Source organism: Paramisgurnus dabryanus, chromosome 22, assembly GCF_030506205.2.
Source record: "Paramisgurnus dabryanus chromosome 22, PD_genome_1.1, whole genome shotgun sequence".
In the NCBI taxonomy this organism is placed as follows: Eukaryota; Metazoa; Chordata; class Actinopteri; order Cypriniformes; family Cobitidae; genus Paramisgurnus; species Paramisgurnus dabryanus.
In genome coordinates, this window is record NC_133358.1 from 32493025 (window position 1) to 32519833 (window position 26809).

A 26809-nucleotide genomic window follows, 5' to 3' on the forward strand; every position below is an offset into this window, starting at 1 on the left:
GTAAGACAGATGACTCTTTATAAAACAACAGACTCTTCTCTTGTGCAGAACATAGACGTCTCGATGCACAGACGGATTTAAAAGCATCTGTATGAGGCTCAGTAAAAGTATCTGCATGAGGCTCAGATTTAGGATCAATATTATGAATGAAAAATATTGGCAGATTTATTTATTTAAAGGAATGACCTACAGTAACGGTTGAGATTTCATCACGCAGCCCGAGCGATGCAAGTTTGATCAAAAAGCAAAGCTCAAGGATGAGATCACATGAGATTACAGTGACCTTTGAACTCTACTGTATCAGCTGATACTGAACAATCAGATAAACTTCATTCATTATTCACGCTGCTCTAAATCTCACTGTTTATTTCAATAATGTCATACTAACTAGTAACTATGCTTCTTACCACAGCTGTCCAACTAATATTTGAACATCTAACATAATGTCAGTGATTGAGATCTGTTCAAATGAAAGAAGATCATGTCATTTAATGCAGTTAGGGTGAAAGTGAAATATTTCTTCATTTATTTTATGATGAAAAAGATTTTTTACATTTTTTTAAGAAAAATGGATTTTTGTTTGTATCCTATATGCTGCCAATTATAGTTCTTAAAAATAAAATCTGAATCTGCAAATCACACCTACACGAAAATGGCCAAGAAAAAGGCAATTGCTAAATGGCCAATGCTGCTTGCTATAAACGGTTTCAGCAGTAACAACATAAACAAGCAGCTATCGTGGTCAATACGTAACTTCCGGTAAACCCTGCTAAGAAAAAATAACAACAAAGTACTTTAAACGTAGTTTATTTATATAACAAGCAAAATAACACGTAGAATACCTAGGAAACCAAAACATTTGTTATTTTTGACAAGGTATTTTTTCTAGAGTTCAGTTTAGCAACTAGTCCGACTATTAAAAAAACTGAAACCGGAAGAAAAGTTCGGACCAGACATGTACCGTGTCTACTGATAGACCAATATATCGGCAGGCCGATATATCGGGCAGATATTTGCGAGTTTTATGTGTATCGGCATCGGCCGATACGTGGCTGCCGTGTTTGCAAATTTTTTCTGCCATTATTTACAGACAGAGTGCTGGAAGCCGCAACCGATTTCAGATCATGTGACTAAAAACAACCAACTTTTCCATGAGACAACATCAAAAAATGGTTCCATAGCACTCTCACCTGTTTTTACTATTTGTTAAATATAGTTTTTAGAAATGTTACTTTTTTAAAATTGAGACTTGTAAAATTTGGCATAGTCATTGTGTCATTTTTATGATGTATATTGAATGAGCAAAAGCAGTATCGGCTTCAAATATCGGCTCAAGAAAATCGGCAGCCTGTATCGGTCATCGGCTAAGGCTGATGAAGCAAAAATCTGCATTGGCACTGAAAAATCCATATCGGCCGATCCCTAATCGTGTCACCACACTTGCGTCCGATAATACCTTCTACACTTCTCAATGCCACTACATCCAAAAGCCAGAGGGCGCTCTCGTGCAGAAACTCAATATGCGCCGCAAAAAAGAACCATTTACACACACAGCTCCAGGAAAAGGCGTAAGCTGTTCTTCAAACCTTTTCAGGTATAATGATTATGTTTGACGAGTGTTCCTTTTTTTAAATTCATGTTATAAATGATTCAAACTAACAGTGATTTCAGATTGTACATGAAAGAGCTGTGCATAATATCGGTTGTGCTGGTATTATTAGTGTATATCGTTGCATCCCTATTTACTCCAGTTGAGTTCAGTCTTGTGTTCTCAGATTTTCACCTCCTGCAGGTTTAGCGAGATATAAAATAATGAGTGGGAAAAAAAGACATCAGTAGAGATGTTTGAGGTGAAGTAGTAGCATCTAACAAAGACACAGTAACCTTGAGAGACGATTCAGTAAAGGCTGAGTCAGGGTCATGAAACAAGAACCTCACACTGATAACAGAACAGTTTTTCATTCATCACGGGGAGCTGAGAAACTGATCTCAGATCAGCACAAAGGAACAGCGGGGCGGGAGCTGGGCCGGATCCGGTGAGCGCGAGTACTGTTTACTATACAACACCAATTTGGCATCAGTGGCCACGACAGATGTTCTCCACAATCTGTGCATTGCGGTTGCCAGGCAACGGCGAATGTGGGAGTAGAGCTTTTCCTCATCCTCATAGACAAAGACCTTTTCAGTCAAGCGCTTACACACATACATAAACACACACACACACATACACACACTTAAGACATCACAGATACACACCAACGGCATGACAGAATTTACTAAAATTGAGATCAGCGTGGCATTTATGTGTCCGTCCTATGAATGCATCGCTACAGACCTTCATCAGCATTCATAGACTGAACTCACAGACTGTCATGGGAACATTACAGCTAATGGTAATAGCAGATGTCACATACACAAAAAAGTATGTACTAAAACATGACTTCAGGACGGAAACCCTGCGAGACGCATTAGTGAATCGACATTATACAGGCAATATAATTTTACTGTAACGCTTTCTTTTAAATCAGATTTTACGGACATCAGCTGGCTCGGATTCACTGTTGTGTGCCCGCTGTGGACAGAAGGGCCAAACCCTACGGCAGAAACCAGACAGAAGTACACAAATAACTCCACATGTATATCAACTCTCCCACCTGTGCTCCTCTATAGCTCAGTGGTACAGCATCGCATTAACAGCACAAACATCATGGGTTCAAAACCAGTGAACACACATACTGATATAAAATATGGCCTATTCTTTGTAATGCACAGTAAGTCACTTTGAAAAAAAAAAGCGTCTGCCAAATGCATAAATGCAAAAATGTACCTTCTGCATCTTTAAAAAGCAGATTAAGTCAAAGTTGTTACATGTAAAATATTGAAAAGAATCTATGATGCTAAGATGTTGTCAGTGGTTTGCTAGATGGGATGACTAGCATATAATGGTAATGCTTGATTATTAATTTCAAAATGTAGATCATTCGCCAGAGTTTTAAGGCCTGGTTATAGATCACTTCCCATTTAATTTTCTTGCAGTAAATAGTTTATTCACAAGGTTGCAACTGTGCCTTGGGGGCTAGTCAATACAAAAACTGCATCAACAAAACTGACCGGTACATGTGCAACCTACAGTAAATTGACAGTGAAGGACATATATGAGAGATTGTGCAACAAAGAGATCAGGAATTATCCTCATTTATATGACAAAAGATGTATACATGAGTTTTAATTTGTGGTGCCACCCCTTTAGATATGCTTAACTGCTCCTTACGAACCCCTGTAGGTAATGCTGTCAAACGATTAATTGTGATTAATCACATACAAAATAAAACTTTATGTTTGTTAGGGCTGGGTATTGGCAAGGGCCTCACGATACAATATATCACGATACATGCCCCATGGTACAATGTTTCACGATACGATAAATTGCATGTTGCGGTATATTGAAATACTTTTCTTTTTTCATATCAAAAATGCAAAAAAATAGAGCTAACTTAAAAAAAAAAAAACTTTTTCTAAGCCAAAGTGCTTCCACACGTCGACTTTAAAAGCTGGAGGTGTTTTTTAAATTTTCTGCCATTTTCTCACTCCCACTAACTTCTGAGACATTGCCCGAATGGCCGTATATGACAGACAACTGGACAGCGACAACTACAGCAGCGGCGGAGGAGGTCGTTTGATGCACAAAGAGGGATTTGATGGGTTTAAAAAATATTGATAGTAGCGATTTAAATATCGATACACTATTGTGGAAAAATGTATCACGATAGTTAATTGTATCGATATTTTTGCACAGCCCTAGTGTTTGTATGTGTGTGTTCTGTGTGTAATTATTATGTACATATAAATGCACACACATATGTATAGATTTAAGAAAAATTTTATTTATATTTTCCTTTTTTTAATGTATATACAATATAAAATATATAAAAATATAAATAAATATATAAATACACATGCAAATCTTTCTTTAATACATACATTAAACATAAAAATTACACAGAGAACACACACATATTATACAAACACAAACTATTATTTTGAATTTGATTAATCGCGATTAATCGTTTGACAGCCCAACCTTTAGGCCAAAAGAGGTACTGCATGTGTCCACTGCCTATGTACACATTCGAGTCAAATGAAGAATGCATTGCGAGGCTGTGCAAGTATGCTGGGGTAAATGTAAAAAAGTAAATATACTTCTAGCTTCATCATCAAGATGTTTAGCACCTTACCTTCAAACCCAAATACAACAACACATTTTTCGAAACTAATAAAAAACACGGATATACCTACCACATTAAAAACCGCACAGTGATAAAGTACAACTAAAACAAAGTGAAAACGTGCTGAGATCCTCACAACCTTTATGAAACACCTCAAGACAAAATCTGTTTCATATTCATCACTAGACTTATCATTTTTATTGTTATTAACAACATATTCAAAATCTACTTTATGCTGATCTTGTCCCAAGCCTCAACATTATGTCCACTGTGAACATGGCTTTGTGTATTCTTACTATTGACTTTAAAGACAAAACATTGATTCCTCTCACATTTGTAAGTCACTTTGGATAAAATCATCTGCTGACTGAATAAATGTAAAAGCAATATAATTAAATTGAGGACATGGACATTTTTTGAAGGGTCATGTTCAAAAAGGCATTTGTCAATATAAAGTACAACATTAATTGTTCCCTCATTAGTTAGTAACTGATGAGGTTTGTATAGGACTAGTGTAGTCTGAAAACAACCAGAAGAAACAGATTCAACTGTGGGCCGAAAACATTTATTTAATAGTCGGAGTCATGCAGGCAGAAAATGATTCGCTGTGTTTTACTTTAAACTAAAAGCACATTTTCAGCAATGTCTTTAAAGTAAAGAGATCTCAGACGAGATCAAACGAATCATCTAGCATGGCTGCAAACTAAAAGAGTCTCTCATGTAAAAGTCTGGATCTCATTTAATCTGATCTGTCAAATACACTACTGCTGTGTGTGCGCACAAACCACCAAACCGCACACAAAACCCTCAAATACCACCTCTACATTCCTGCCGAGACCTCTGATTGTAATTAAAACCAGACACAGAAAACCACAAAACAACAGAGCTCCTAACATCGGGAACAAATACAGCTTCTGTGCAGCCCGTCTGAAGAAATGTGAAAGACTACAAGCCACGATAAATCAATCATTAACAACTCTTAAGTAACCTCATGTAAGTGCTTTTGACTGCATTTAGAAACTAGACGTCTACATTATTTAAGAAAAATGTGAACAGAAAAATTATACAAGTTTCATATTTACGGTTGTTTACTGTACTATACATTACTCTGGTGAATGTTCAATATTCACATGCCAGGTTCACACATTTCATTTCATTTGGTTTCATTTACAGACAACAACTTTAAAGATTGTGAAGATAAACTGGATTTAAGTGTACTGATGACCTGAAACTAGGGGTGGTTGGTCTGACCAAAAATCTATTTCACGGAACAAGTCATTTTATTTCACAGTAACTGTATATTTCACGGTATATGTTTTAAGTTTAAATTGTTTTTGGAATATAAAAATTTTCAGAAATTTGCCACTCACTATAGATTTTAACTAAATGCTCAAAAGCTTAAAAATATGTCAGGGTTTCCAGCAGCACATTGCAGTTCGGGCGGCCCGCCTAAGCTAGGAAACCCTTCCGCCTTAACTAGGTCTTCCATAAAAATATACACATCGCCAGTGGGCACGCGCACCGCACGGCCGAAATGAGAAAGACGTGGTCCGGACCGTCACCATCTGGAGAATAACTAGCCAGTTGATAAAACATCTCAGAGAATAGCGCGGATGCTCTTCACACCGCGAGCGTGCATGCGCGCCACACAGCCGAAATTAGATAAAGACGTGGTCTGTAATGTCTGGAGGATAGCCAGTTGATAAAACACATGTCCGTGAGAACTGTAAGTGGTTTATTTAAGATTGTTATTGTATTAGTTCTTGCAAATTTAAAGTAAGTTAGTTGGTGATTTAGTTGTTAAACCTACTAGCTAGGTTTCACGTGCCTGTTGATTAGATATAATTGTTGAGCGCTATAGTGGGAAATAATAAGTCTTTATAATTTTTGCGCCATCAATCATCGTTTGCCAGACGTTCTACAACATCTGCTTTAGTTTGTGTTTATTAACCCTTTAGTTTCACTTCATCACGCAGCTATTCCCATTAGAGGTATCTGTTAAAAACATTTAACTCATTAATAATCTAGTATGTGTTCATTTTCTGTCATAGTTTCTTCAAAATTAAGTTTTATTTAAGTGTTTAAAAGAAAAAAAAATAATTTTCCTCATGACGGGTATGCCCTGCCCCTTTGATTGCCACGCCCCTCGGAAAAAAAACACTACCTACCTGCGGTAACAAAATTTCTGCAGGAAACCCTTTATGGGCAAGTTAAAGTTAGTGTTAGAGTTAAATGCACAGAAATACACCCAATAGAAAAATCTGGTACGTCTGACATTTTATTTCACAATAATGAAATGTACAGATACCGCCCAGCCCTACCTGGAACATGCATTGAAGTGAAAAGTGTCAATTAAAACTTTAATCACCAATGTTGTGATATGACTTTATTCCCAGCTAGTGTGTACAGCTGTATATTTTACAAATAAATGATGTATAAAACTAGATGTGATATATTAATTAACAAGCTTGAATGCATTTTAATATTCTTTAGAGAAGAGAAAATAAATGAGCTGCCTACAAAGACAGAATTTTACGGCAACACATCTGACACAAAATCTGGCAAATATATTAAAAAACCTGTTTGTTCACTTAAAAGGCAGCTGTCTATTAAAATGCGAGTCAGGCGAGCAGATTTTCGACAGATTCACTAACTGCAGCCCATGACACAACCTCTCAATCACACTTACTGTTTTCTCTATAAAAGACCATCCTGAGAATTGTGGGTAATAGAGAGCAGACGGCAGCAGCCAATCATCTCGAGAGAAAGAGTTCACTGCTTTCTGTTCCTATTCATGAGACACAGCGAGCCGCTCACCTCTCGGCAGGTTCGCTTCTGAAGCACTCTGTCCTGATGGATTTGTGCCACGCAGGTACCCAACATGACTTCTTAAAAACATCATTTCTGAATAAATCAACTACAGGCAAGTGCTGAATAGACAGAGACAAGACTCAACTTTTCATGATCATCTACAAACCAACAACTGTGAGCGAGATGTTTATCACAAACATTATAACATTAAATCAAGCGTTTAAACAGACACAACTTCTTGTAGATTAAACACAAATGACATGGTGAAGACAGCTCTGTTTTCAGCTAAAGGTTTTCTCTCAGTCAGGATGAATCCCAGTGGAGATCTGAAGACCCTCGCTGTGGTTCCTGACAGACTCTTCAGAACTACAGAGGTTTTCTGCATCTCTGAATTAAATGTCTGACAGTTTAGCAATAATTCTGCAGACCACGAAACAAAAATATCCCAATTAGCGACTGAAGAAGATTAAGGGTCAAACAGTGAGAGAAGATAAAACTTCTTAACCCGTTTACAGATTAAACACATCTATCTTATTGTTTTGACACATGAGACTCACCTCAATACTTCTCTAAGAGTAAATAAAGTGAGTTTATGTCCACATAAGCATCAATTGCTCATTTTTAATGAACGCAGACCTTCTGTGAGGAAAACCTATTTACTTTTGGTTTTAAGATAAGACCAGACGTATAAATGTCACAAACACACTATTTGGTTTAATCATTTGTATATATAATATCATAAATGTTATTTAAGTCGCAATGAAATTGAAATGAAAAACAAATTGGGGGGGGATATTTTGTAATTTTTTTAAATCTATGAGCTTCAATTATTATTTTTTTAATTCATGTGCCCTCACAATTTTACACCAAAAATGCAATTTCTTTATTTCAGAAGCTGTTTTAATTGCATATACGTCACCACAAACAAAATTAGACAATCGCTACTTCCGTTTCATGGCGACTTTAAAAAGACATTTATTTTTTTTGTGTAATATTAAAGTGTACCTGTCAAAATGATTTGCAGCATCCGGGTTACCGTGTGTTATTGTTATCTTGGAATAACATACCTTGACATTTTGCAACTGGCCTATCAGAATCAAACATTTTAGAGCACTGTGTAATAACACCGGATAACTATTTCCCAAAACCCTTAATCTTTAGATGACAATACAAATATTTTAAATACCATGTTAAATTACCATGATCGGCCGATACCAATGCCCGAAATTGATTCTTCAAGCTAACAGCCTTTGTCTGTTAAAAGTACTAAAAATAAAACACTGCACAAACTTTAGTGTATTAAACAAACACTGATTCTTATAAAGTAATGTGTGTGTGATTTTCTCTCCTAATATTATTGACAAATGAATTAGGTTACTGTAGCTTTAAGACGGGAGAGAAATCTTTGGTTTGTATGCATGCATACGTGGACAAGAGCAGCTGAAAGTAAAATGGACGTTTAAAGTGTCAAAACATTAAAACGCATGCAAATAATAAACTTTCAGCATGAAGATGCAATGTCTGCCATAGATATACATGTTGTATATGCTGTTTGATGGGGATGTGAAGATGTGTCGCGCTGCATGTTAGGACAGGAGTGCGTCCTCATAAGAAACAGATCTCTGTAAAGAGAGAGAAATAAAAATATGCAGGTCTCACATGAGCAACAGGTTGGAAAAATGCTTGCACTGCGTAAAAATAGTCTCAAATTGTGCCCACAATCAGGAGCCTGATGATGACAAAAGTAAATAGAAAGATCCGTTCATGAGATCGGCAAATTTAGCAAGTACCGATCGAGTCATTTAATGCCATGCTCGACCGATCTACGACTGATCAATGGATCATCCCTACTTTAAAGTAAAACACTACTTTAAAACGCATGCTTTCACAATGTTGATTACTTTTATATCACCACCAAAATTTTCACAAATAATCAATAAACTACCCAATACTTAGTATCAAATATCAATTTTGAATATTTTCGGCGTTTTCGGCCTACTGCATTCGCATGCATATGAATGAAAGTCAATGAAACGAAAAGTCTAGTGTGACTCCCCCCCTCTTAACTGTGGTTCATTTTGACAATGCTGTCATGTGAAATTTGTCAAAAAAGCAAAGCAAAAAAATTCTTTTTTTTTTCCAGTATCATTATTATATAAACCTAGCCTAAAGTCAGGATTTAAAGCAGAGCATTTAATGTGATGTGGAACAGACATGCAGGGCATCTTGGGATCTTTATTAGGAGAACAAAGACTTTGGTCTGTTTTATAACTCTGACATTTCACTGCTTCTAAATCCTGGTCCTCATGAGACCTGCAGTGGACGTCCAGGAAGATCTCAGCGTGACGGAGGCACAATCAGGTCAAGGAGGATTTTTTCCCTCGCAATATTCAACAGACATTAAAAAAAGGAAAAGGTCATTGTACATTTTGTTAATTACTTTTTACTCCGTGGATCTCTCACCATCAGTAAGAGAAGTGTATGCGTGTGACCGATCACTGCAGTTATTCATCTATAACGTCTGTGGTCGTTCCTGTCTGCCAGCCGCGAAGAAAGACGTATTTTTCTCAGCTGTTATTTCATTGACGGGCTCTTCAGCAGGTCCGCCCACCGAGACGCTACAATGCATCTAAAGCTTTAAGAATACAAGTGTGTCTCCATCTGCATGAAGGGTTTCAAAATCAAGGCTGGAAACTTTCCATGGGAATTAACAGGAATATAATGGGAATAAACTGGGGAGTTGCCTATAACAAGAAACTTAAATGTAGTTTTAAAAAAAAATCTTGCTGCATGATTTTGTTAAAACAACAAGATTTAATGCAATTTCAGTTAAATTTCTACCCTGCACATTCCTCCGTCACATGCGTCCACACAAAATAAGCTGGTGTGTGGTGGGCGTTTTGATGCAATATGGCTGCCGTCGCATCATCCAGCAAATTATTATTATTATGATTATAAATTCCTTTAAAGTCCCATAAACTTTCCAATTTGAAATTCCCCAGATTAAGTTCTCATGGTAAGTTTCTGGAAATTTTACTTGGAAACTTTCAGGTCCTTTGTAACCCTATCAGCATGTTTAAACCTTATGTTACGTGATGGTCAGGACTCTAAAGGTTTCAATGCAATTTGTTCAAAGTCTTCGGTCTCTGGGTTCAGCCTGGTATGAGTCTTTGAGAAATAAAGTTTAATGTATCTATTCAAAAAACGAACATCACATATGCACTTTGTGGAAATGAGTCGAGGTAGATCAAGGTCTTGATGCTTTCATTTATCTTTATATCTAAAAGGGCGAGTGGGAATTTCTCGTTTTGTGAATTAATGAAATAATTTATATCAATACATATGGCATGTGTCTTTCGTAACATCTATAGCTTTATGAATCCACACAAAGTCTTTCCATCATCAATGAGTTATATTTCTACATGATCGTCCAAGGACCTGCATTCACTGAATCAGACTGAAGACGAACATCTGAGGTCTGTATAATAAAGGAGGCGTTTCCTTTGCATTACAAAACGCATATGATCTCACACATCCCTATTTACATGTGTAAAGACGTCTGCTTGACTTTCTATAATGATCTAAAAGACCAATGATGATGTCAAGTGTTTTGCATAATAATACAAAATCCATACAAATATCTTAAGAGATGCCATATGCCACCATCATCAACATCATTACACAAAACACAAGATATTGTTAACATTCAATGAACATTTTTACGTCTGTGGTTGTATCATAATACAGTCAAAGCAAAGACAGAAAATAATACCATGATCATGTGTTACTGAAACTATTACATTAAGAAGGCGTTTCATTTTTAACACCATTACTCAAAAAGGACAGATTTGAGTTCAAACTAAATCTCTGCTGTGAAACAAAACAATTAAAAGCTGATTAGGTTTGTAATATAATTAAATTAGTCTTTATTTCCGTGAGAAGATTTCTAATGAAGAGATGTGAATGTGCAGTGAGATCTTCTGAAAGATGACAACACAAACGATCTTCTCATTCACACAAGAACAAAACCTCTTTACTCCATCACCTCCAGAAACACTCACCCGCCGTTTGGCAGGCGTCCATTTGGACAACAGAAAGGGTTTTTCCTCACCCAGATCTCCACGCTTTCAGGTTCCCCTACAAAAATCTATTTATAGCCGCTGGCATGGAATGCAAACCACAACTTAACCGCATAACCACAGCCAAGAATAACAACAATAAAGTCTGACTGAAATAAAATACAAAGACAGTTTGCAAGTGAAAAGCAGGTCAGGGGTCAGTCAGTAATAAGGCCACAGACTGAAAAATCACCTCCTTTCTACTCAAACGTGTTCAGGTTTCAAGACCTTATTTCAACCCAGACAGAGGGATTTCGAGTCGGTGTGTGTGAGAAGAGTTTGTAAGTAGGTCAGAACCGAGTTTGATGTATTTTCATGGCACATATAGAGCTCAATACGCACAAATATACGTGTCTAGCAAACATCAGCCGACAGAACATCATTACTTCATATAAGAGAAACATTTATAGGGATGCACCAATATATCGACCTATAATCGTTATCGGCAGATAAAAGCATATTTCCCATTATCGGAAATCGACCGACTGTTTGAAAAGAGATGGTGATCATGAATTGCAGTAAAAATCTAATTTATCGGTAGAGATGACACTAAGTAACCGAATATCGGTATCGGCACAGAAATTTTGTATTGGTACATCCCTAATACTAGTATTAAAACTCTCTGATATTCACCAACTGTTAGTTAAAGCTTTGGTTTAGATGCATGTTTTTTCAAGCACATCACTAAGATTAAAAAAAAAAAAACTTAAATCAAATCACAATTCACGGCCCAAACATCACATGACATGAAACAACATCATGATGTTTTTATCTTTGAAATAACACTGATGAATCCCACAGTAACATGTAAAGAAAGAGTATGATGTCTACTTTTTGTTTTTGAAGTTTAATTATGATGCTTGTGCGTAAATATTTCTGTAACTTTCATTTATTTCCCTTTGAAGATCTGTGCTTCAGCTGTTTACAACTTCATCAAAGCTCAACAACCAAACCCTGACTAACAATGGCATGAAAACAAAACAATCGATTGTCACGCTAAAAAAAATGGCAGCACTCTCGGAAAAAGTTTCCCATGAACCCGTGGCAGGTGGTCACGACTGGGTTTACCATGACAAAAGCTTGACCTCCGCCACCCTCGACCCCACATCACAGAACGTCTCACGTCTTCCCAGCCTTTTCTCACACATCAATGACTGCAAACTTCACTGAAAACCAATTATTCCGTTTAAACCTTGAATGAAACAAACAAATGACTAAACATTCAAAAGAAAACAGAAATAAATACATATACGACACTTCTGCAACTCAACTTATTTTATATTCTTAACCTTTACGTGATATTAGTTGAATTACAATGAATAACTTTAAATGAATTTCATGAATGAAGTCAAGAAAAACATGCGTTTACAGCTTGTATTCATCATAATTCCCATCATGCGTTAGCATGCGCTGAGGATACTCAGTGAAATATTTCTACATCTTCACAGCAGAAGCGTGTGGACCGATGACGGCCGCTGAAGTCTGCCGACAGCTGGATGTCAAGATGGAGACGGAGAGGTCACGAGAGGATCCTGGGAATCAGGATTAACCACAAAAAACCTCCATCTGCCCCATCTCCATCTCAACCATCCAAGAATAATACAGCCAGACGTCTGTTTACAGATCTGCTCTGTCAGGTGGAAACCAGCAACAGATCGGACTCATAATGGACTTGAACTGATGGACAGACATGTATGCATTAGGGCTGTCACTTTTGAGAAAAATCAAATCCGAACGGATATCGAATATCATGCAATGTATCTGAATATATTAGAATATCTAGGTGCCCCCGCGCGCATTAAAAAAAAAAAAAACGTAATGGAGATTCAATTTATTAACAGTGACAGTCATAAACGGGGCTGTCTGCATTACTTTTTTTTACTTAATGTTTTAAACAGCAGGTTATCAACTTATGAATAACAACGACTCAAAACAGGTGACAACTTAAACAACAGCAGGAGTAAGGCATATAGCCAAGCCCAAACGAAAATACGCGCCTGCAGATTTCGGCGGAAAACTCAGCTGAATTCCGCGGATATAATGCCCTTCATTGACAAGCACACATATCCCGCGCTTGAGCCTGTTTGTGAGAAGAAATCTCATTGACAACAAGCACACATACAAATACTATCTCGCGCGTTTGTGAGTCGTCATTGACAAGTCCATTATCTCTGTGCGTGCTGTTTGCTTGACCGTTTTTAAACTTTTAAAACTTACCGCTGAGTTACGCAGAGCTCACCTAACTCTGTCGTCTATGTGATGCGCGACAGTCAGCACATGATCATTTAAAATCCGTTTACAAGACAAATTCTGTTGTTGTTTAATATAAAGTTTACATTGCGTTGTAAACAGGATGCAATTATCTTCATCCATGCTAATTTCATAATGCGAACGTTTTAACACAAGCTTTTTATTCTGCTATAATATTTAACATTATAAACAATAATATGTAAAACTATACAAACTATAATTCTATCTTGACATGCACATTAGGTTTCAATTTGATTCCCTCTCTTGTGCACAGTTGCCGTCGGTCTTACTCTCAGCCTCCTTCCTATTACGAGGTGTTACTGTAAAAAATGCGCTAAATATGGCATTTTTAAAACTGGATGGTTTATTTTAGGGATGCACCGAATATTCGGCCACCGAAAATTTTCGGCCGAAAATAGCCCAAAAGAGCATTTTCGGCTTTCGGCCGAAATACTTTTATCACCGAAACAATACGGCCGAAATGTTGTGATGACGCAAACAGAAACCGCGCCCTGCACGTGCTTGTGTGAAGCAACATGTATGCGGCGTTGATGTATTTAACCTGATCCGAATCCGCTGTACCGCCGGCGGCACACTGCATGTGTTTTGGTTGATAACATTGGGAAATACAACAACTTAAAAAAGACAAACCTAAACATATCATATATCATTAAAAAGCTGAGATTCTTGTGATTCGAACGATGTAAACCATATTAAGATCCAGTCAACACAGTCAGTGCAATCAGAGTGTTTGTCAAACAACCAACAACCAAAAAACCAGCTACAAAATGTGTATGAAAATGAAAAAACTGACCTATGACGCCTTCTTGTAGTCCAAAGATCCATAAAATTCCAACAAAAACGGTGTAGTTACACTCTGAAGGGTCCAGTAAATCCAATTCAGTGAAATATTTAGTCCACAGCACATTTATAAGTCAATAAACATCCAAGGAACATAGTAGTATCATTTATAAATAGCCAACAAAGCCACCAAATCTCCGACGCATTCCGTCGTGTAGCGTCTCTTCACTTGTAAACATTGCAGATGTGTTGATGTCAAAATGGCCGCTGAACTCTGCCCTTTTGATTGACACCTCACTTGAGCGAATAGGTGCTTCTCATAGGTGACAACAGGGAGAAATACACAAGGAACGCCCTTGAGCGAGGATGGGACCGTCCTCTATTTGATTGACAATAGATCGATCCTGTCGCGTCAGAGTTTGCAAATGACAGGCGTATCTGATAGCCAATAAGATTCTGAAAAGAATGACATGCCGCTTGACTAGAAAGATTCAACCTGTAACCCGATTGGCCGTGCACAAACAATCATTCGTTGGGTTGCGCGCTGTGCGTAAATCCCAGTGGTGACTCGGGGCCGTGCGCTAATGCTGCTAATGCTGTGCTAGGAAAGCATTGAGCGTCTAAAAAGTTTTACAATGTCGAAAAGAGCAAGTAAAAGAAACTTTTCACTTGAAGAAGTTGTCGAGCAGTGTACCAGGCGTGAAAGTGATTTGTTGGAGGAAGACGTTTCAGACGAAGAGAGCGTTTCCGCCGTCGACTCGGTAGCAGGAAGAGATATTTTGGATGGGGGAGACTTCACTCTCGACAAGTAAGTGTTTTATTGTATTATAAAACATATTTTACTGTTGGTACTGAGGTTTGTGTTTGGGTGCGTGTTTGGGGATCTCATGCACGAGTGTGTTTGTTTGCGCTCATGCACAGGTATTTGTGCCCGTATTTGCGTGTGTGTCTGTGTGTGCTTTTGCGTTACTTTATGCAAGTAAAATAGAGCTTTGTTTGGGTGCGTGTTTTGTGATCTCATGCACGAGTGTGTTTGTATGCGCCCATGCACAGGTATTTGTGCCCGTATTTGCGTGTGTGTCTGTGTGTGCTTTTGCGTTACTTTATGCAAGTAAAATAGAGCTATGTTTTGCTGCGTGTTGTGATATATTGTGCGTGTTTTGTGATCTCATGCACGAGTGTGTTTGTATGCGCCCATGCACAGGTATTTGTGCCCGTATTTGCGTGTGTGTCTGTGTGTGATTCTGCGTTACTTTATGCAAGTAAAATAGTAGCATATGCAAGTAAAATAGTAGAATATAGATTATAAATGAAAAAAATATGTGCCTCAATGTTGTCTTATCTGTCGATACAGGTGCTTGGGTGGTGTGGACCTTTCCAATGCCCTAATCAGCTATTATAAAGTGATCCACAAAACCCAGAAGTGGTAAAGGCCTTTTTTATCATTTCTTAGACATTGCCATTGTGAATGCCGTCCTGATTTACAAGCATATACCTAAAGGTAAAGGGGAGGTGCCAATGCACCAGAAGGCATTTAGTGAGACACTAGTGAGTTGCTGGTAGCGGCTGCTGACATGCCCGCTCCATCGCCCACTTCACACAGAGCACATCACAAGCCTTGGCATATTAGTGGAGACAGCACCACAGGTCGTCTAGGGTGCAGGCACTGCCATGCAAAGACAACTGTAAAATGTTCTTCATGTGATGTGCCTTTGTGCTTTTTGAAAAGCCGTGAGTGTAATAACGAGTGGCATGTTGCCAATAACCTGTAATATTATTGTAAAATTTCTAAATAGTTTTTTATATACATTGATATATTTAGATTGTGTTTTTTCTAATATTAAAAGTATTTTATTACTATAGAACTTGTTTTGTATCTTTATTTTTACAAGTATAGTTTCAAGAATTTAGTTTTTTCAACACTATAAAGTGTTTATGCTTCATTTACTATGTGTCAGCAATTATTGACAGTAAATTTGGACATGAAATAGAGTAGCTCTAAGTGTAACCTTTCATTAGAGCCCAAAAATATGATTGTACATTGAAGCATTCAAGAAAAACAGCATTTTATGTCAATGGTTACAAAGGGCCATTTGGTGTCTCCAAGTGCCCTTTATAAAAGGCCGCCTAGACATAAACTTGGATAAACATGTGAAAAAGACACATTTTCTAAGATATTGTAATCAAATTTGCTTGGTAAAGCTTTGTAAGGCTTCATGCTATGATCTGAATGTGTTTTCCAGCTAAAAGCTCCCCATTATTAGTCATCTGCAGGCAACTGTTTACAAAAAAAAAGTAGGCGGAATATTTTTTTCCCCTCTTTCAGTGTGTTTAAAATTCTATTACTTTATAACAGTAAGACTTAAAGTGAATCTGACTGTATAGGAACAAACTTCAGAGTCTTACCTTTCAAAAGACATCAAAATCATGCATATACTCCAAATACTTCAAGAACAGTATGCAATTTACTTTGGGTATGTTTTTTTTAGGCGTTTTTGCAAAATATAGCAGGATTGCAATGGGGTTAACCGCAAAAAGGCGCTAAAGTACGCACAGAGGCACATGCGGTTGTGTCTGGTCCAGACGTGATCATCACAGTGAGTACACCCTTCAAAGATCAGAAGTCTTGATGTGTAAACTTTAGAGAGAGTCGCGCAAATGTGTCTCATACTGTATAGTCCATTAACATACATGTGCAGAATAAAGCAATGAAAAACAACGTAACGTTTTTATGCTGCGCTGTTTGGGATTCGCCTTCGTTCTCTGTGTGCGCGCGCGCGCGTTTAACAGTGCCCTCAATAGTGCACACACTAGTGAGACGCAAACAAGCGAACGTAAAATCTTTCTGTTATTGACAGGGCACATATAAACAAAATTATCTCCAAAGTATTATTTTTCTAATAAAAACATTTGTTTATGTCTTAAGTGTATGTATAGATTACAGTCATAAACCAGTCTCTGCTTATTTAAAGAGACACTTCAATTACTTAAGTCTAACAAAGAGACAAATAGCTCTAAAAATAATAATATATTTAATTTATACATTAAAGACAGTGTTATGACTCATTTAATTCGATTTCTGTACCTAATGCTAATGTTAGCCCTTAATAATGTGCAGCTTTGTTCTTTTTTAGAAATGTTTGTAATTTCTTTATTTGTTAATAGATTTTCCCCACCCCCTTTTTGCTGATCTGAAAAATAATCCGATCCGTGCCTCAAAAACTGTAATCATGTGATCTGAACCGTGAGTTCTGTGATCTGTCACACACCCCTAGTAAAGGTAGTACACAGTGATAGCCATAAATGCATTTGTACTAATAATTGGCATAATAATTTATTTCGGTGTTTCGGTTTCGGTTTTTCGGCCTTGGTTTCCTCATTTTCGGTTTTCGGTTTCGGCCAAGAATTTTCATTTCGGTGCATCCCTAGTTTATTTATAGTTCGAATATGGATATTTCAAGTCATGTTCGAATGCATATTCGAATATCGACTAAAAAGTGACAGCCCTAGTATGCATCATAAGAGTTAACTGTGTTTTCTTATAACAATTGAGGAAATGATGTAGTTGTTGTAGTTCTTTCACTACAATTACAATATAACACAACTTATATGTATATAACGCACCTTTTCATAACAACATAAATATCAGTGGAGGAAGATGTTGTCAGTATCGGTTCAGCCCAGCACGTTCCCAGCATGACACCGGAGCACAACAAACACACGAGTGTGCCCGGACATATCAGAGAACAGACAACTTAGGGGGCCACTGCAGGGGACAGACTCAATCCAGACAGGACCCCAGACCAACAACACACACACACACAAACAAACATGCAGTCACACACACGCAGGCACATACACAAGCGCAGACAGACACAGACACGCGCGCACATGCAGACACACACACACACACACACACACACACACACATTTAAACATGTTGAAATGCATTGCATTGTTGACTTAATGTGGGCCTGGGCTTCAGTGATCCAATCAACTTCTCAACAACACTGCCCGTCGACCTGTAAACACTCATGACCAATCATTTCATGAAACGCTTCAGCAAATTGAAACCCATCTCATGTTCATGAGGACGCCAAATACTGTATGATCCACAATGAGGCCCATGCAAGAGATAAAGCCTGCGAAAATCACTGCTTGCTTACAACAGTCTGCCCGTGCGGCCCGGGTGGAGATAAGAGTTATCTGTAAGAGTAAACAAACCACATACAGAACAGAAAAGAGCACACGACTACACTTACAGTCTCCCTTTAAACACTGCCCCGCATTTCACATAATAACATTAACAAAACTTCAGCAGCAAGTAGTTAATAACATTAAAGTATGTTTCGAGTATAAGCGTATATGACACAACCATGGCCTGTGAATCCTTCAAAGGAAACAATTTAACGTCCTTAAGAGGATGAGGAAGATGATTTTATAACACATTCACAAACTAGCTTTTGAACTAAACAACACTCACTTTGTGTCATCTATATAAATGCTACATTTATTTGTATGAAACCTTCTTGAATTGTGTTTCACACAGCTTTAAAGAATAACTTGCATTTTATTCACCTTGCATATAAATGCAAATAAATTTCACACAATATAAAAATAAACACAACCTTACATGCAGCACCTTTGCTTTTTATCCTAAGACACTTAACTATGAGAAATAAATAAACAAAACAGAAATCCTTCAAAGACCTTGAAAAGCAAAGTTTAGAAGCGCTGTCGAAATATTAGTGCCGTTTATTAACAGCTACACACAAGCTGAAAGATATTTTATAAGGTAGAACAAAGATATTCAATGATTCATAATGATTCGTAAATCACTGCCTAATTTGTAATATTTGCAACTTTATTATTACTTCATTATTTAAACAAACCCATCAGATATTAAAGCCTGATACACACTGAGGGTTAAAGTCATAAATGATCCTCCTTGCGTGGTGATGACAGTCGATAAAAACAAATGGATTTACAAACAGCTGGATGATAAAACAGATTTACATTGATGCAGATCATCAGACACTAGAACCTTCATGAAGACAACACCTCACGCAGAAAATGTTCAGCAATATAAACTATTTAGCTAAAAATGGCAAAACGTTAAATCCCTCATGTTTGTCACATCACTTATTCAGCCAAATCCTGAAAATGTTTAGCTATTTTTAGAAAGATGGTTTCTGTTGCCAAACATTTCTAAATTACTCATACACAATAAAAGCTGAATCACGAAGAAAATAAAAGGACATCTAACTAAATCACTGTAATCTGGGCTGCAAGATATATCAAAACTACTGGAAGTATCACAAATGTTTATATCGCAATGATGACTTTAACACTTCAAAAAGTTTGGTATAGTTAAAGTTTTAGGTCGATTCGGTTTACAGTGAGAAAAAGAGAGTGATGCTTTCTTTTCCAAAAGACAGTGTAAATTATGTATGTTGGTTACACATTTTTAATATAACATAAATTTAATATAAAAAGTTATTGACTAGCGCATTTTTCTTCAATATCATCCAACCCTAGTGAAAACAATGTAAACAATACATCTCTCACTTCTGTTTGTTATTGCTTATATAGATTTACAGTTTGAGTAAAACAGCCCAATATAATGTTCTGTTGTGCTTTAAGATATCTAGTCTGAACACAACCGGTTTGTTCATCGCTTATTAAGTTACAGCAGATCTGAAGGAACGAGGAGAGAACGGCTCATTCATGAGGATTCTTCACATCCAGACAAAAAGTCAATTGCGGTCAATCTGAGCAAATCCCACAACAACATCTTGTGTTTGGATAACATTACAAGTTCTTCTGCAAAGAACTGATACACGACAAACACAAGATGGAGATTTTATGACTCCACAAGGTTCACGGCTAGACGAAACTTTTTCACTGCATCACCCACTACGTCAATACGATTTGTTAAAATATATCACAGCAAGCTTTCCACAGAAATTACAAACTGCAAGATCACAAATCAAATGAATCTTCAACATCACACTGCCTACAAGTTTCTAAATATCCCAGATGGGAAATTTATACAAGTTTGGAATAATAATTGTGATGTGCATTCAGGTCATGACAAAACGATTGTTTTGGGAAATTTCATTCCCAAAACGAACGACTGTCACATTTCTGGATTCAGGACTGAACATCTAGCTTAAAGCTGCAAATTAGACCTGATTGTTTAGGGCTTCACTTTAAACTATTTGAAAATAAAACATTAAAATTCAAACAAATATTTGTCAACCTCATATCACAGGTCTCTGATCTGATCTCAGATATACATTCAGTATGTTATAAGGACATACCCATCCTAAAATAAAACACGTTTTCTTCTTAAACCAATACTTTTAAAGGACTATCACCTTTAAATAATCAAATAGTAAAAAATAAAAGATTTTTTAAACTAAATAAAATATATATTTTCTTAAACGTTTTGAACATCACCTTCATAATGTTAGAGATATACCAGCCTGGTCTCATGGAAATTATACGCATTGTATGAATTTGTATGAAGTGTACGTAATTTCATATGAATTAATATAAATTAGCCCCTTTTTTTAAATACATACGAATTTCCGTAAGATTTTGTTGGATATATATGGGTGTTTGTCAGGGCTGTTTACACTTATTACACGGTATTAAGATGCGTTTTCGTCGATCGGCTCACAAGTGAACGACACTAAAATGTTAATAAATTTTAAGCTCGTCCACGTTCCACCACATTCAGAGGTAGGCAAAGGTCGGTAACCATGAAGGTTTTAAACAGTCAAGGTTTCAAAACAACTAAAATGTTTTGTGATACCGTCTACAACGTATAAGCTGTGTTTATACAAAATTCATTAAATCAATATATCATTTGATTGATTTGATGTTTACATTTAATATAAATTACGAAAATATATATTTTTAAAGCATATTAAGGCTTTATTTTATTTGAAAATAACACATTTTAGTGTTGCAATAGCAATACCGCAACACTGTGAAACCGTGGTATTTTTGCTAAAGGTTATCATACCGCCAGAAACTTGTTCCGGCCCATGCCTATTCAGAGGTAGTCGAAAACACATTTGACCGGATTGCTTTTGTGTTGTAAATGCACATGTGATCAAATGTGTTTCGTGCAGCAACAAAACACTGCCTACTCTCCAACCAATGATCTAATGTGATGTACCGAGCACAATGTTTTACATCGTTTCTGACTTCTAGCGCGAACACACAGTGTAACGGTCTATCTTCAGGCTTTCATTAATAAAATTGACACAGCTCTCTGCATCTTTCATTAGCTCATTTTGCGAGCGTATGAAATTTGCGTGATCTTATTTCATCAACTGCACTGAACTATCAGAGAAAGCTCTTTTATAAAAATGCACAAAACACTGTGCAGCATGTTTACATACAACAGCGAACTCTGACATAATATTAGTTCATGTCAATTTAAACACGTCATACTACTGCTCACGTTTAAACGAAAGCAATGGACTCGCCCACAGAAAATCTTCTCAAAGTAATCAGGACAAAAGCGGTCAAAACTGGACAACAGAGATGTATTTAAATACCAGGTGTAACTGTTAATGTGTCTCTCTTGTCCACTTGTGATCCGATCAACCAAAACACATCTTAATACAACCTTTAAGATATCTAAATGTTTTTGGAATGATGATGCTATACATATTAGGGCTGTAACGATTTATCGTGCAAATGCGTGTTTTCTAAATGAATGAATTTGAATGAATTACGGTGAAATGCCGCCACATCCCAAAGCCAGAGGGCGCTCTCATGCAGAAACTCCAATTGTGCCACAGAAGTAGCAGCATTACGGACACTATTCCAGGAAATGTCTAGAAGGATATTTATATTGGTGTTCTTCAGATTGTTTCAGGTATTTTCATGATAATAAAGAATATTTTGAATGATTTTATTAAACGAGTGTTGCTTTTGTAAATGCATGTTATAAACGACTCCGACTCATAATGATTTTAGATTGATAAGGATTTCTTACTGATCAAATGCCGTAGTACACACACAAGCTGCGCATGAAACACAGAATCGCAGCCTTGCGATGCAGAATCGATTTTAGACAGGCATTTTTAATGGGACACGCAATTTATCGTTACATCCCTAATACAGATTGCACTACATGCTCTGGATGATTGACGCCTCAAAGCCTAAAACCTGGTCTCTAGATGTGGCTCAGGCCCTCATTCAATGCAAGTCTATGGGACAGACCTTTATATGATCTCTTATGTAGCAAATGTCGGTAGAAAAGACCTGTACTGTCTCTTTAAATCTCAGCTTTTGCTTGAGGCGACCCATCCCCCATTTCCCACAGTGCCCCTCATACACACACACACACACACACACACACACACTCTCTCTCTCTCTCTCTCGCCCAGCCCCCCACCCATACACCGCAGCCTGCATCCATAACATAACATGTAAACATTCAGATCAGCGGCTCTCATCTCAGCACCACACACTTCTGTATAAATCATTCTCTTATTGAACACCTGATCAACATTCACAGATCCATAACCTCAACTGAATGGGTCAGATAAGAGAAACAAACACAAGTCCACAGGATCGCGGCTGTGAACGACGCTGGACTATATGGTGTGTGTTTTAACCCATAGAGGAATTTACCCTCGCCCCCCTTCACGGGGCAGATACTGTGAACAAACCCAACAAAACACACACACACAAAACCACACACAAAACATCTAGTTGTCAGCAAAAGAACATTCCTGACCATTCACAAGAAACACACATGGATCACACAAACAAACACACAAACAACACCATGGCCGATGTGTGGGGACGTTTGGTTCTTCAGTCCAGATGTGATTCGGATCTATAGAGACAAAATCAAGAGCAATTTGTTTTGTGTTTAAATGCCACACCGGCCTTTAAAGCACCTTTGTCTCAGCCTGTGGAATGCTGGAATGTTCAATGCAAAGACCATTACACAACACACACAAACAATGACCAAAGATAAAGTCTCTCACAACCCTGCAAAAGCATTTAACAATCCACCAACAACACATCAAGATCAAACTTTACCCAAAAAAGACAATCTTCAAAATTTGTTTTAAGTTTTTAAACAGAAATTAAATTTAGCATAAATTAAATTTAGTACAACAAGGTCAAACATAATGTATAATGGTGCTTAAATTCTTTATATTAAAATGCTCAAAACCTGCAGGTAATAATGTGTAGGGCTGCATAACAATTAATCGCAACTAATCAATTGCAGAAAAAAAGTTTTTGATTTTTTCATATGCGTGGGTATTGTGTATAATCATTATTTATTTATATAAATACACACATATGCATGTATATTTGTAATAAATATTTACAAGTGTATATTTTTATATGCAAGGAATAATTGCAGACAGGCCGTTGAATTATTAGAAAATAATGCAGACCCAAGGTAGTAATGCGGCACGTGCGAAGCATCATAAGGTATATCCGTTATATAAAAAATTAATACTTACATTTTCTTAATTATGCATGCATGTGTGTGTATTTACATAAACATTTATATATATATATATATATACGGTTTCATTGGTCGCATGTACGTTGTCACGGTTACACGTCTGGAGTCCTCTGGACAGAACTTAACTTCTGGTTTGGTTAATGATCTGACTACCAGCTAAACTGAACTCTGGAACAAATATCTCTGTGAAAATAACTAATGTTTTGGTTTCCTAAAGACGAGAGGAGATGGCGATAATGGATCACATTATTTGACGGAAGGTTTGGCCACCGATCTGTAGTTATGATTGTATAGTACACGTTTTACACAGTAACGTTAGCTCAGTGTAGTTTAGGTATGATTTGACTTATGGTCATCTACATGTTGTTTATTTAGTTCAGAAATAAACTAGCCTACTCTTAAAAGGACTCTGTTATTGATTCTTAGTGAAAGTTTACCGGAAGTTATATTTGTTCCACAAAAGTTGTTTGTTTAACTGTCTAAATTATTTAAACAAAACCTTTTATTCTGCAATGATTAGTTTTGATTTATCATTATGCAGCCCTAGAAATGGCCTTAATTATAATTAAAAAAAGGAAAAAATCTTCAAGGCACTAACAAAGGCTTTATTTGTTTTAACTCATTTCTGCTCGTTTTTCACGTTACTTTTTGCACTTTAAAGTGTCCAAGAGATTCATCTATATTTCACTTTCTATAAAAACAGTAAAACAGCTACATTATTTCGTTTTTTTACCACATTATTTTTAAAATGACGTTTCATTATGAGTATGAAATGACCAGATTTCAAACAGATCACAGCAGATGAGCAATGAAACTTTTACGATTACAATAAAAAGCTGCTGTTCAAACTGTAATCATCTTTAAAAAGCATTTAAATCTGACAGATATAAAGTCAACCTTCATTACACACTTTAACTTCTGACATCTTAAGACAAGAAGAAACATTAAAAAAACAAACACAAGTGTAATGTGATGTTTAAATGCCCATCTGCAACGTTTTCTTATGAAATACTTGATTTTTAAAACGTGTATCATAAAGCATCCTAAACTTCTTGAGCTTTTGTGTGCACAAAACAGAAACTTTAATCTGTCTTCAGGGCAACATGTGCACAATATAAAGTATAATATATATTTATATAATATCTAACACATTACTGAAGATATAATATCTGAAATAGATGTGACATCTATCTCACACACAGATGATTTATGAAGAGTGTAAAATGACGTCATTTAATGTAAAGCCAGTATATACTATAGACCCCCCCATGCCCTTACAACACAACCAAGCAATCGTCAAATACTGCATATGTATAGTATATAAACTGCATTCATCTCAACAATATATCATCGAAAGAAAAAGAAATTACAGCCTATGCATTTTTGTTATTTAATACAGGAACCACGTGACCTCATCCTTATAGAAATCACAACGAAATCCATTTACATGCAAAACACAAATCTGTGAGAAATGTGATCATTCAGGATTTGAGTGTTTGACAGATTAACACTCAGTGTTATGAATGAATCTGATCCACAATAAACAACAACAGGTTTAGGTTAAAGTAATTCATCTGAAGCTGACCCCATCTGATAGTAACATGTTTGTTTGTGACAGAAGAACTTCAGTAAAACACAAAACCTTCACATATCACACAGGAGTTATGAATGTGAAGCGCGTGCACGTTAGAATTAAAGGGATAGTTCACCCAAAATCAAAATGTTACAAACTTGTATAAATGTATTTGTTCTGATGAACAAGAAGGAAGATATTTTAAAGAATGTTTGTAAACAAGCCGTTTATGAGCCCCATATACTTCCATACTATTCGTTTCCATACATTGGAACTGAATGGGGCTTACAAACATTCCTCAAAATATCTTCCTTCGTGTTCAACATACATTTATACAGGAGTGTAACAACATGAGAGTTGGTAAATGATGAGGGAATTTTCATTTTTTGGATGAACTATCCCTTTACATTTTATATTACCTCATGATATGTAACTCAAGCGCAAATCTAAAGCAAATCACCGCGAACCTCAGAAGCAAATGTTGTCACTATTTACAGCATTTCATTAAATATTTACGCGACTCTGGACATAAGGATAAATGTGCTTACGCTTACCTGCACAGAAAGTTCCCAGAAGAAGTGCAAAAGTGAGGCGGGAAGCGAACATATTCCTTTAATGACACACAAACACTCCAGATCTGCTGCTTTACAAACACACACACACACACACACGAGTGACAGTGGGCCTGATGTCCACCCCACTGATCGCGCTCAATCAAACTTTAACACATGGAAAATCCATCGGGAAAAGCGAATATTCCCAACGAAACGCGTCGCGCGGATTTCAGCGTGAGGTATCACGAATCGCGAGCGCTTTCCACTGACGCACGCACGCACTCGTGCCCTCTCCACGCGTGAAGCTTTTCCCTGTACAGGGTGAGAATGGCTGGACGGGGTCCGATTCTGCCACACAACTGAACAGAGTCCAAAATGGCTTCAGAGAGCGAAGCGCAGCCAGCAGGAGAACCGATTTACGAAACGCACTACGGCCAAGGTTCGGCTCATGAATATTCATGAAACAACGCGGCGTTCTTCCAACCGTGATTGGCTGGACTCGAGTTAGCCAGTGAATATAAAACTGATTACGTGACTGGACGCTCCCAGAAGGTTGCCAGGCAACGTCAGCGGGATCTGCTGAATATTAATGAGCTCGGCCTTCGCGGTAGTAGAATTGGGAATTTCGCAGCAGGGAAACCCGGATGTTGAAACACAAAGAGAGGAAAGCAATCGAGCAATGTAAAGCCTTTAGCCCACATGACAACACAATTTACACACACACGCGCGCGTGCGCGTACACACACTGCAAATTAAACCAAAATGAATAGAAATAACATGAAGCGATAAATTAATAAAATAAACAACATGAATAAAAATGTGTGCAAAATGAGCTTAACTCTCATTAAAGTAATACAACAATCATAATGTTACTGTATTACTGCTAGTTTCAAGATGAGACTATAATTTCCTATTTTGTTTTCGTTTATACTCAAGCTTCTAACTTTACCCTTTTTAATTTC

At 37.0% G+C, this 26809-nt stretch overlaps 1 protein-coding gene across 1 annotated transcript in view; it reads right to left on the reverse strand.

The window, feature by feature from the left end:
• The window catches only part of acvr2ba (activin A receptor type 2Ba), a 40320-nt gene extending 14062 nt beyond the window's left edge, over positions 1–26258 (reverse strand). The window contains exon 1 of the mRNA XM_065258920.2: positions 25848–26258. Within this exon, the coding sequence (XP_065114992.1) occupies positions 25848–25899 (52 nt within the window). The 5' untranslated portion in view covers positions 25900–26258. The remainder of the gene's footprint in view (positions 1–25847) is intronic.
• Between the last annotated feature and the right edge of the window lie 551 nt (positions 26259–26809).